The sequence below is a fragment of the Neolamprologus brichardi genome, chromosome 11 (genome assembly GCF_056152115.1).
Source record: "Neolamprologus brichardi isolate AB-2024 chromosome 11, ASM5615211v1, whole genome shotgun sequence".
Classification (NCBI taxonomy): Eukaryota; Metazoa; Chordata; class Actinopteri; order Cichliformes; family Cichlidae; genus Neolamprologus; species Neolamprologus brichardi.
The window spans coordinates 28,730,680-28,742,876 of record NC_142114.1 but is presented as its reverse complement, the minus strand read 5'-3'; the positions used below and the strand labels follow the sequence as shown (position 1 = coordinate 28,742,876).

Sequence of the window (12,197 nt, the reverse complement as noted above, 5' to 3'; positions counted from 1 at the left end):
ACAAATAAAATACTAAAAAAGCCAAACAATAACATTTTTAAGTTATCTAAGTGACTTATTTATCATGTTTAACCTGAGTAGTGAAAGACGGGGTGGGTTTGAAAACGATTTGCCGGAAGTCCGGTGTTCTCGCGGCTCTAGTGAGCCTTGCCCCGGGCTAGCTATCGTGCTAGTGGGTAACAGACGTCTCCGAAAACCTCGGAGCGCTTTTGAAAATATGTGGTGTCTTGATAAACTGAGCAGATACTTGAGGTTTACACAGCTACATTCTCGCCTGAAAATATGTTAACGTTTATTTTGTGACCCAGAAAGAATAATAAGAGTAATATTAAAACTAACTAGCTGCCGCCATTGTTGGAAACTGAGCTGGGCTGCTACTTCTTCTTCTTCGGGGTTTAACGGCAGCTGGCATCCTTGTACATGCAGTGCTGCCATCTTCTGTTTCAGTCCATTATTACACTCTTAAATCCTACTACTTATTCCTGTGTCTTTTGGGATCTTACAAAGCTTCAAACGACGCGTCGACTATTAAATTAGTCGTCGACGATTTTGATAGTCGACGTAATCGTGACTAGTCGACTAATTGTGGCAGCCCTACTGTCAAGCTGCTGTTTTGAACATGTTGCCTCCAACATTTGTTACTGTGTGCAGTACGATGAGCTGCTATATTTATCTGATGCTGTGAAATGCAATTATAGAGGCTGTTAATGTGATTTGGGGGCATTTAAGTTTTGTATGAAAATCTGAAAGAAACACAACCTGCTTCAAAAGGTAGTGCATCCAAACAGAAGTAGCAAGATTTTTTGCTAGACTGCAAATGTCTAAGATAATGTAATGACTACAAGTTTTAGAAAAGAAAAGAAAAGAAAAAACCTGCAAAGCCTACATGCTATGAATCAAAACTGCCTTCACCTGACAGTACGATCAAAAGAGGACACCACAGGGGCTTTTTTTTTATTATTATTTAAACAGATATGAATATAGGTGCACCTTGAAATATCAGTGTGTCAAAAATGTTTAAAACTCAGATCCACAATTTGAGGGGATCTTTAGTGGCAGCTTAAATCTCTGTATGTGTAGACTAACTGTTGGCTTCCATGCACGCACACACGCACACACTTGGAAAGTCACTCTATTATCTGAAAATAACAGTAGAGTCAGAGCTCTGAGTCACACACTACAATATTTCACAAACACTTGAATTCTTTCACAACAACAACGAGATTCATTTCAAACTTATTTTCCATCCATTCTCTTCTTTGCTTTGTGAAACGTTCAAGAACAAGATGATGAACAATAGAGCAGAAACAAGTGTGTGCAGCGATTTCCTCAGCCCAAAAGAAAAAGCGAATACAAAGATGGGGCGGTGCATGTTTTGGCTGTTGGCTATGGTCACATGATTGAACTTCACTGGTTGCTTGAACTAAGCCAAAGTACTTAAACACGTTTGACTTGACTTCAGAACTCTGATCGTTGTAGCCATTTTGTCCCTCACTCGATCAGGATGAGAAGCGTGAACCACTACATAAGAAAACCTTCTGCATTTTTACTGCATCGCCCGACAAGTCGTTCAGTGCAACACAGACAAAAAGTCTGCAGGAATCATCCCAGGAAAGAACGTTTTTCCAGCTTTGATAACACATAACATCCTAAACAGCGTACTTATGTGTGCGAGTAATCCTGTTAAGAATGTCTCTGGCTAAATGGAAAGAAAGAAGCGTCTGAAATTCCAGGACAAAGTTCCAAAAACAAAACTTTTCACCCACAAAAGTCTTTCACACACAAACACAGATGTGCAGAAACACTCCAAGAAAACACAAAAGAAGAACAAAGAAAAACCATTTCAGTAAAGCACATGCATGTGCACACACAAACACACACACACAGAGCAGTGAGGTAACAGTCTACCACAGGAACACAAAGCCTCTGCCAGTTAGACTGTGGGTTTCCATAGCAACAGGGTCTGGGATTGGGTAGACGTGGAGAAAATGGCCTTTTTGTCCATGACAAAGCAAATGTTTTCATTTCATTCAAAAGACAATTTAAAAAAAGATGGGGGAAGACCAAACTGAAAAAAGAAAAACATGCTGAGGAAACACTGAATTCCTTCTCGGGATAATGAAAGGAACTGCAATAACACGGCCCTGATATGAAAAATGACAGCGGAGACGTTGGCTGTGTTTAATGAATGTTTTGGAGCATACCAATGCACAAACAGGAAACGGACATTTCTTTTCCCTTGCACATGAAACCCTCATTTATGCCGCGAGAGAAAGAAAAAGAAGTCAAGCCATAATTTGCTGATTGCGCAAGAGGAGCTTAAATCTTTGAGTATGCCCTGTGATTATGCTTCTGCTCTTTAGCCTTTAAAAGCATCCATTAAAAACCCCCTAGGCTGGGCTTATCAATTAAACCCAACCACACATGACCCAGCTACAGAGATTTAGGATTCTTTGGGCAGTGAACACGAGTCTTTAAAGGAGACAATCTGGGGTTTTGCATGCCTCAGGGAGCAGCAGAGCCGAAACATTCGTGTAGCTGGCAGATTTGAGACGCCTGCAGAGAAAGGAGAAGAATTTGCATTCTTTACTGAGGTTGAAAAAGTTTGTGTAAGCAGGTGATTCATCCCAGCATGAGTCAGCTACACAAGGGAAGGTGTTTATGAGACCGTTTAATCTAGTAGTCTTTTATGCTCTTCCTGAATAGCTCCAGGTACAGTTTTACAACTGCTGTAACAACTTGTAGCAACTTTTACGTTTTTTTTTTAAGTTTACATTGAAAATTACAAATCATCATTATCGGTACTGGATACTTGGGGGATTTTGTGTGGTTTGCTGAAAACTTTTCATTCAGTCTGTAACAGTTTATACAAGCCAAGAAAAGAGTCGATGTAAGTAACAAATGTCGTAAAAGAACAGTTAAACCTGGGTTCAGACCTTCGACTTAACCAGCTTGAAGTCTAATCACATAAAACTGAAGACATAAAAACATAATTCAACAAGCTGGCAGCGACAACTAATGAGTATCCTGTTAGTGCTATGGACAGTTGTCAAGTTGTCTGTGAGTGAGTGATGCATAACTACTGAAAGGAAAGGCAAAAAATACTTGCAAAACTAGTACGGCGTCATGGTCATGCATCCATCAACTGAAAACTGAAAATGATGCTACAGTAGTGCCGTAAAGTTAGTACCACAGACTCAACTGTTAAAATGTCCAACTTTAGCATTAAAAATCAGGTTTACAGCAGGTTAAAAAACTGTTTTCACTTCTATGGATAGTTTCTCCCCAACACACAGAAAGCTGTAGCTCATTACTGTCTGTTAGGTCTCATCTCCACTAAGTAGTAGGGGTGGGGGGGGAAAAATGGATACTGTGTAGTATGGTGATATTTTGTTTGCTAATAACGTATCGATACAGGGACAGCAGAAATTGATATTTTGTTACAAAAAAGGTTTTTGTGCTCTGACTTCAGAGCATGTTGATCCTTTTTCTGAGCAAGAATCCTGACATTCCTACACTGTCCAAATGTGTTTAACTTTTTTATGGCAGCAATAAACATGACAGTTTACTTATTTTAATTTAAGACATGTTTTATTTTAATTAAGTTTAAAACTTTTTTATTTAATGTAAAATTATATTTTGTTTTAATTTACTTTCAAATTCTTCAGTTGCTGAAGGGGCTGCATAGTTTTCATAAACTGCATAGTTCAGAATAGCTATAATTGTACCAGATGGTTGATTCAGTTAAGTTGGACTAGACTGTAATACAAACCGTTCAGTTTGTCAACAATAAAACTGAAATGAGAGAAAGACTGAGTGTGAGACTTTGTTATTAGATCAAATGAATATTGATAAAGTTTACCTTTATGTACAGAATCTGAATATCGCAAAATATTTTTTTAAAAATTGCAATAATATCGTATCGTGCGTTAAGTATTGTGATAATATCGTATCGTGGGATGTATGGTGATTCCCACCTCTACTAATTAGAGTCCCCCAACTCGACCTCTACATTTTCCATGATATTAGTGCTATGAAAGCATTATATTTTTTTAAATGGAAAAGCTTGGTTAGTGTAGGTATTGATGAAATTATAGTATTGTATTCGTCTCTTTGCACTAATCTGTTGTATTCGCTCGGTTTACTCAGGCCTGAGCTGGATCCTTTCAGTGCTAAGACTTAAAAATCTATCCTGAGCTCCTCGTGATGTCTCCACGACTGAGAGCAAAAGCTAGAAAACTAGGAGGGGAAACTAATTTCATATGCTTCTACCTGCAACCCGATTCCTTCGACAGCAATATCTCATTATTGTTGTTCAGCACAAACATGCCAGTCCAGCTCACTTTTCGCCTTGGCATCCCAAATGAATGAATGAGATCCTCGGATACAGAAAACTCCTCCGCCTGAGGCAGCATCTCTTTGCCACTCCGCTCCACCCTTTTTTTTTTTTCTATCAACTGGTTTCGTAAAATTGAAATTCCCAGAAAGAAAGTCAGACAGAGATGGAAACAGACTGTAAAGAGTTGAGACTCTGCCAGGTGTCAGGCCAGCTGTGCGTCATGTAACAGACGAATATCATTAAAACTGTTTGATGGCAACAGCAGCTTTACATATTCCAGGTGAATCAGTCTTTGAAAACATTACAGGAGGACGAGCTCACCAAAACAAAATGTTGGGTTGGAGTACATATTCAATAACTCAGACTATTCTCAGAGCAGAAAAACATTCAGTCCAAACAGGAAACAGTTTTTGACTGAGTACAGGATGTGTTAATTTAGCAACATACGGGGCTTTCCTTCATGCTAACTTCAGTTTGGATGAGAGAGAACGACGTGGAGGATGAGAAAATACAGCTGAGACACATGTGAACCATGTGCGTTTTATTTGTTTTCATGCACATTTGTTTCTCATTTTCAGCTGGGACGCATGCAGAGTGAAAGGTTTCTGTGCTCCTGAACCAACGGGGAGGATACGCTCAGGTTTGGTTATATCTGTGGAAACAGCGGTATCCATACTGACAAAGAGAAACAATCCAGTGTCGGAAAACCTCCTCTTCCATGTGATAATGTGTCTATCAAGGTGAAAAATCCTTTTATTTTTTTTAACCGTTTTACTGAAACATCCATCCAAAGCAACGAACACAAAGAAAATTTAATACCTTTCTCAACATCGAGATCGAAACCCAAGTATGCAAATATCGATGCTGAGGTCTCTTGTCCATCAATCAACGAGCTGTAAAGCTGGTTGACAGCCTTTAAATCCCACAGTAACATTAGACTCTGGAAAGAGGGGATTGTGAAGATGCTCTGAAGGGGGTCCTGGCCTCTTGGCTTTGTGTGTGAATGGACAGTATCTCCCCACTTCCCCAGTCACAGCATTGAAGCGGTACATGATCTACCTATGGCTGCTGAGCTGTCCTGACCCGTTTAGGCCTCCTGCAGGCCGGCTCGGTTTCTGAGGTCCTGTGTCCTGGTGTCACATGAGAACGCCGTCGATGTCTCATGCTGCCCTTTAACTACTGACAGAACGAGACGACGTCTGCAGATATATTTTGGATTCCACAAACTGCTTTTTCAGCTCATCGATGCGTCCGGCTTGAGAGGACACATATTTAAGACCCTTTTTTAATCACAGCTTGAGACGGGCTACAAAGTAACAAAAACATCGCTGTGCTGGTGGCATGAGACGGTTTTAACGTGAGGAGGGTTGACAAATGAGCCATTCTTCTGAAGAGTGTCTGCATGTATGCATTCAAGCAGGGAGAGAGAAAGAGCGAGTCGACGGGTGCAACGTGAGCCTTTTCACTCAGATCGGTAACACTAACTCATGATTTCTTTGTGTCTGAAAGTCAACTTGTTCTCACAAATTGCCTCAACACTTTCTCTACAGAGGGTAAATTCCCCTGCCCGAAATCAAAGTCTGTAGTTTTAGGACAGAAATTTTTTTTTTAGCTAATTTAGATCTCATTAGAAAAAGGCTCCAAATACACATCTGTCTCCTGTCTATTAATATAAGGCAGGTTCTTGTGGACAGCTGTGTTCCTAATCTGGCTGGAATGAAGGTGGAGAAGGAGAAGAAAGACTTCAGAGAACAGTAAGATGCTGTTGGAGAAGGAGATGAAGTTTAAAGCCAGCAGGGGAAAAAATGTGCAGGAGAGACTTTCGACATTTCACAGTGAAATGCTAACGGCTAAGAATAGACTTGTGTGCGTGTGTGTGCACATGTGTGCCGTCAACCATTTGCAGTGTCCGGTGAGTGTTTGCTGAAAACACACTCACTGCTGGAAAACCAATTATGCTGGCTAGATGAATTAAGGAAGTGTGTGTCTTTAAAAAAAGGTCAGTGGAAGCGCACAAAGTCACCGGACACCATCAGGAACTCCTGGCTAGTGCAGGGTTGGACCCCCTTTTACCTTCACAGCTACTTTACTTCTTCGTGGCACTGATTCAACAACGTTCTGGAAATATTCATCAGAGATTTTGCTCCATGTTGGCGTGACAGCATCGCACAGTCGCTGCAGATTTACTGGCTGCACATCCGTGATGTGAATCTCACGTTCCATCCCAAAGGTGCTCTGTTGGACTGAGATCCAGTGACTGGGCAGGCCGTTTGAGCACAGTGAACTTACTGGCATGTTCAATAAACCATTTTGAGATGGTCCGAGCTTCGTGACATGGCACTTTACCTCCTAGATGCAGCTATTAGGCTGTGTTGTTTAAATTATGCTTAAATGGTAATAACGGGCCCAAAGTGTGCCATGAAAATATCCCAGACACCACCAGCAGCAGCAGCCTGAACCACTGATACCCGGATGGATCCATGTTTCATCATCTGAATGTCGCAGCACAAATTGAGACTCATCAGATCAGTCGACGTTTTACCATCTTAGTGGTAGCCTCAGTTTCCTGTTCTTAGCTGGCAGGACTGGTCTTCTGCTACTGTAGCCTGTCCGCCGTATTCAGAGATGCTCTTCTCCAAACTTTTATAAGAAGGGATTGTTTGAGTTACTGTTACCTTCCTATCAGCTGAAAGCAGTCTTGATATCCACTTTTGACCTCTGGCATCAATAAGTGATCAGAGAACTGCCGCTCACCGACTATTTTCTCTTCTTCTGACCATTCTCTGTAAACCAGATGGTTGTCTGGGAAAATCCCAGTAGTTCAGCAGTTTCTGAATTACTCAGACCTGCCCCTCTGGCACCAGCAACCATACCACGTTTAAAGTCTCTTAAATCACCTATATTCCTCATTCTGATGTTCAATTTGAACCTCAGCAGGTCATTTTCCACAGTGATGCATGCATACACATAGGGCTGCCACGATTACGTCGACTATCAAAATCGTCGACGCGTCGTTTGAAGCTTTGTAAGATCCCAAAAGACGCAGGAATAAGTAGTAGGATTTAAGAGTGTAATAACGGACTGAAACAGAAGATGGCAGCACTGCATGTACAAGGATGCCAGCTGCCGTTAAACCCCGAAGAAAAAGAAGCTGTGTCCCAGAATTCATAGCGCGGCCCAGCTCAGTTTCCAACAATGGCGGCAGCTAGTTAGTTTTAATGTTACTCTTATTATTCTTTCTGGGTCACAAAATAAAAGTTTAACATATTTTCAGGCGAGAATGTAGCTGTGTAAACCTCAAATATCTGCTCAGTTTATCAAGACACCACATATTTTCAAAAGCGCTCCGACGTTTTCGGAGACGTCTGTTACCCACTAGCTCGATAGCTAGCCGGGGGCTAGGCTCACTAGCGGCAAATCGTTTTCAAACCCACGGCCTTCTTTCGCTACTCAGGTTAAACATGATATATAAGTCACTTAGATAACTTAAAAATGTTATTGTTTGGCTTTTTTTTAGTATTTTATTTGTTCCTGAGTAAATCGGTTTGGCTGAGATTAAAGTTATAGTTTTTACACAGATGAACAAACATCAAGCAGACAGCTGATTATCAGAAGTGTGAGATGCTTGAGAATATACTCCGGTGTCCTGTTATATTTTAGATAGCAAGGAGTTTATTAAACTTAACCGAAACAATCTGCAAATTTCATTAAAATGTAATAAACTATCATCTTGTCTTTATTTTTAGTTAGCACATACCTTAAACACTTAAAGCTGTAAGCTAATGATAGTTATATAAGAGCAGATCCTGCTAGTGCAGTAAGCTGTACGTTTTACGTCCAATGGATGATGATCTGATTAGTCGACTAATCACAAAAACAATCGGTGACTAGTCGATTTTCAAAATAATCGTTTGTGGCAGCCCTACACACACACAAGACTAAAAAAAGACCTATATAAAAGCTTTCACTGCTATCAGACCAGCACAAATGAGTTGTCAAACCACACCTATATTCAACTGCAACCTTTACACCGACCTCATTTACACACCAGTTTCATGGTCACTTCCACCACATCAGCTGTCCCCAAGGCCCCACTTGGTCACAGTGACACACATATACAGGAAAACAATACAACAGAAAATAGGGTTGGTGCAGTATTTAATATGTGTTTATACTCAGGATAAATATACTTTTATACTAGGAGTTACACATAGGTTAAAAAGTACTTGATAAGGGTTTAAGTTTATTTGACCTGTGGTTCAGGTCATTGCTGCTGTTAGCTTTAGCAGCTTTGTTATCGCGCCTTTGAAAAATAAAAGGACCAAATTACAAAAACCAAGAAGAATTGGACAAAACATTCCACACACACTGAACCTGAAAGGGTCAAATGGGATTCCTGACCTCATAAACTCCCAAACAGCTCACACATGCAAACACATTTACACTCAGTCTGCTCTGGGACGCTGAGCTGGGAGAAGCTGCTGATACGCAGCGTTAAAGATTAGCCTGCGTCAGATCAAGGAACTGTGGTCTGCTGCCATTCTCTTGAAAACCTCCAGTGCTGACACAAGAATATGAGCAGGCCTTGGCTCATGGAATAACCCACACTGTATACCGGCAGTCCTGCACTGCTCAGCAGATTATCCCTCGGGAAGAGGCTTGACCTCTGGTAAACCTAGAAGGCTAAATTCTCTCCACAGCAGGAGTTTTACCAGCCGAGGAGGGCACAAGAAAGTGATTTCAGGCTGACACGTGTAAGGTTATGTCTCCAAAAACATCTGATATATATATATAAAAGAAGAAGAAGTGTAATATGCAACACTTGTGTTGTGAAAGGGTTCAATTCCTGTGTAAGTGCACCATAGATCAGTCCCCGCTGCTGAAACCCATATGACACAAAACTCTCTCTACGCTGCTCAGCATGAGCTGAAACTCACAGGCACCATCACTGCTCCCAAATCACTGACATCACAGCAGCTTTAAGGACGAGGGGCTTTATCTTCATCAGGAACTGATTTACATGTGCGAAACTAAAGCACTTCCTGCTTCCCTCTGAACACATTTCATTCGACAATAAAGCCACCTGACTTTCTGATTTCATCTAATGTATTGTATTATTCTTCACAGAGGTTTACAGATTTCTCTCATGTGTGTTTCAAGCTTTTCCACTGCAGATGTTTTCCTACATCAAAGGCAAAGCACCTGCTGTGGCATTCCTCCGTCCGGCGGGGCTACAAGTGTAATATGGAAATTTTAACCCGAAGAGAACAATGAAAGCAGCAGCAGCAGCTTTATGTGGAGATATTTTTACTGACCTTGAAGCTACGGGGAAAATCATTGTGGAGTTTGCGCTGACTAAGTTGCCAGAGATTTTAATCAGTCCAATGCAGGACAAGAGCAAATGACGAGTATTCAGCAGATTTGAGGTGAAAAACATAAATGAATAAACAGAGGAGAACACGGGGAGGGAAACATGTGGTTCGGATTTATGCTTAATGTTGCAGCTGTTTCTTTTCTTTTTTTTCAAATCAAAGAAACAAAACAAGTCCAGGAAAGAGCCTGTATGTAAAAGATGGAAGGCATCACAGTGACGTCATTTACTAGTCAGTGATGTTTGCATTATGTAGCATCAAGCTGACACATCCAATTTTAGCAAAAAAATTAGCAAAACTTCAAAAGTGAACTTTATATTTTATCCAAAATAATCTGAAACTAGTGATTGGATCCAAAATTTAAACACAGGGGTGTTTAAATTTTGTCCAACTTCCAAACACATTTGCAATCGTAATTGGAAGTCACATCAGATTACTTGGCCATCCATAGTAGTGACTATTTCAATGATGTCTTTATACATAACTACATATGTAGCATAATCTTACCTGGTAGGCATCGGAGCCCAAACAGATCTCGACTCCTCGCGTTTACCCCGGTCTGACTCAGCATCCTCTCCTGAAGACAAAGACAGCAGACATAAACATCATTTAATAGGAGGAAAGCCAAACAAGCTCTGTACAAATGTAAAAATATACCTGCACGTATGAGGCTCATTTTATATTTAACCCCTTCGTTAGTTGAAATGGACCTTATTTGCTCAGATAAACCAACCAGCTCCTCAGCCGACAGAGTTCATCAAATCAGATAAGCAAATAACCCTCCTCACCAACATTTTACAGAGACCCTAAACGCCACACTGGCAATGAAAGTTTTCTACTTTTGAGATGAATAATAATCTATTTCTGACCTCGACCACAAACTGTTTACACGAGAAATCCAAATGCAGACAAAACAACAGCGAGTCGACTCGTGGTGGGAGCATCGCGTCACCTCCGGCCTTGATTACATTTAAACCATGGCTGTGGCCGACGCCCTCATTAAAGTCTGACTCTCGGTCTCAGTTGACTTGTTTTCAAAGACAAAGAAACAAAGCCAACCGCACAAAGTCCCATGATTCTTAATTTCCATGTTGCTTTTCTGTTTGTTCCTGCTTTCTCTGCTCTCACGTACTTGAGCAGGACTGGGAGCAGAATCCAAGCCCGCGGAGCCACTGAGGTTTCTATAATCAGGCTGCGAGCTTACTAGCACACATGCTTCCACTTAACTTTGCTACTAACCCCCCTTTGTGAAGCCCATTTACATTTATCGCCTTAAGAGCCCATAATAAGCCGAGGTCTGCAATGTGAGAGGATGGTATGATTATACAGGTGGCGAAGAAAGCTTTAAAATAGTCCAGAAACAGAGGAAAGGCCCAAATTTACATTGCAGAGCCTCGGATTTCTCTCCAAACACTTCTGGCTGCGTTTGGCGCACGGTGAAACTATTAATCACCGTTTAATGCACCGGCTTTATCGTGAAAAGACTCCGAGTCAGCAAGGAGGCGCGAACAATAACAATGAATCCACTCAGTCGCCTGTGTTATGCTAACAATTTTGCAGTGTGGTGAATTCTGTTTTAGCAGCCTGCTCGTGAAAACCTGACGCTGTACGCTTTGTGGGCCTTCGTGAAAAGAAGAAACTGGGAGCGCTCGACAAAGAGGACCTTTGCTCCCTGTAAAGGTTGTAAAATCACACATCATGGCTCTGACTTTTCGGTCTTTCTGTGAGAGCGTCTGGCTGTCTCTGTAGTAAAAAACCCACAATGGCACCGATGCTTTTAAATCCATGCGTATGTAACATGTGTGCACGGCTCCACGTTAGCCTTTGGGGGTGTGGCTACGAACGCTTACACGACATATTGTATTTTTAATCACAACAGAAACATATTTTATAAAAACTGGTTAGAAGAATTTCGACATCTCATCTTAAGTCTACAATTCAAGTCTAAATTTTAGATATTTTACATTTTACAGACATAAATAAGGATCTTTTAACAAATGTGTTCCCATGTGATGATGTAATCTTGTTTTCTAATTCAAACGTGCTTTTACCATTAAAGACCCCCCCTTTTTTTTTTAACCTGTGTGTATATTTATAGCATATTATGCATTTCATGCATGTGTTATTTTCAGACATATGGGGGTTATGTCACCCCCCCTCCTACTCATCAGTAATGATCTACTCAGGTATTTACTTGGGCGTGACTTAGCCAATTAACCAATACCTACCTATTATATGTCAGCTGACCTATCTGTGAAGTTTTGACTGGTAAATTTGAAATTTTTTTCTGTTTCCTGTCTTGTATTTAAGCATTTTTTACAATGTTTTACTATGACCCTGATGAAAGCCACAAGCCAAAACACGTTGGTCTATTATTAAAGTGTTGCTGGAGTTCCTGCTTTGAAGAATTTCATTACAATGCTGGTGATTTGACTTTGTGGGGTTAAACTTTGCTTACGTCACAGAAATCTTTGCCTTTCCCTGTT

General features: G+C 40.8%; 1 protein-coding gene across 1 annotated transcript in view; it reads right to left on the bottom strand.

Annotated features, from left to right (window-relative positions):
* Nucleotides 1–12,197, bottom strand: part of mtmr11 (myotubularin related protein 11) — a 45,456-nt gene that overhangs the window by 21,024 nt on the left and 12,235 nt on the right. The window contains exon 2 of the mRNA XM_006801796.3: nucleotides 10,219–10,288. Coding sequence (XP_006801859.1) covers nucleotides 10,219–10,288 — 70 coding nt within the window. The remainder of the gene's footprint in view (nucleotides 1–10,218; nucleotides 10,289–12,197) is intronic.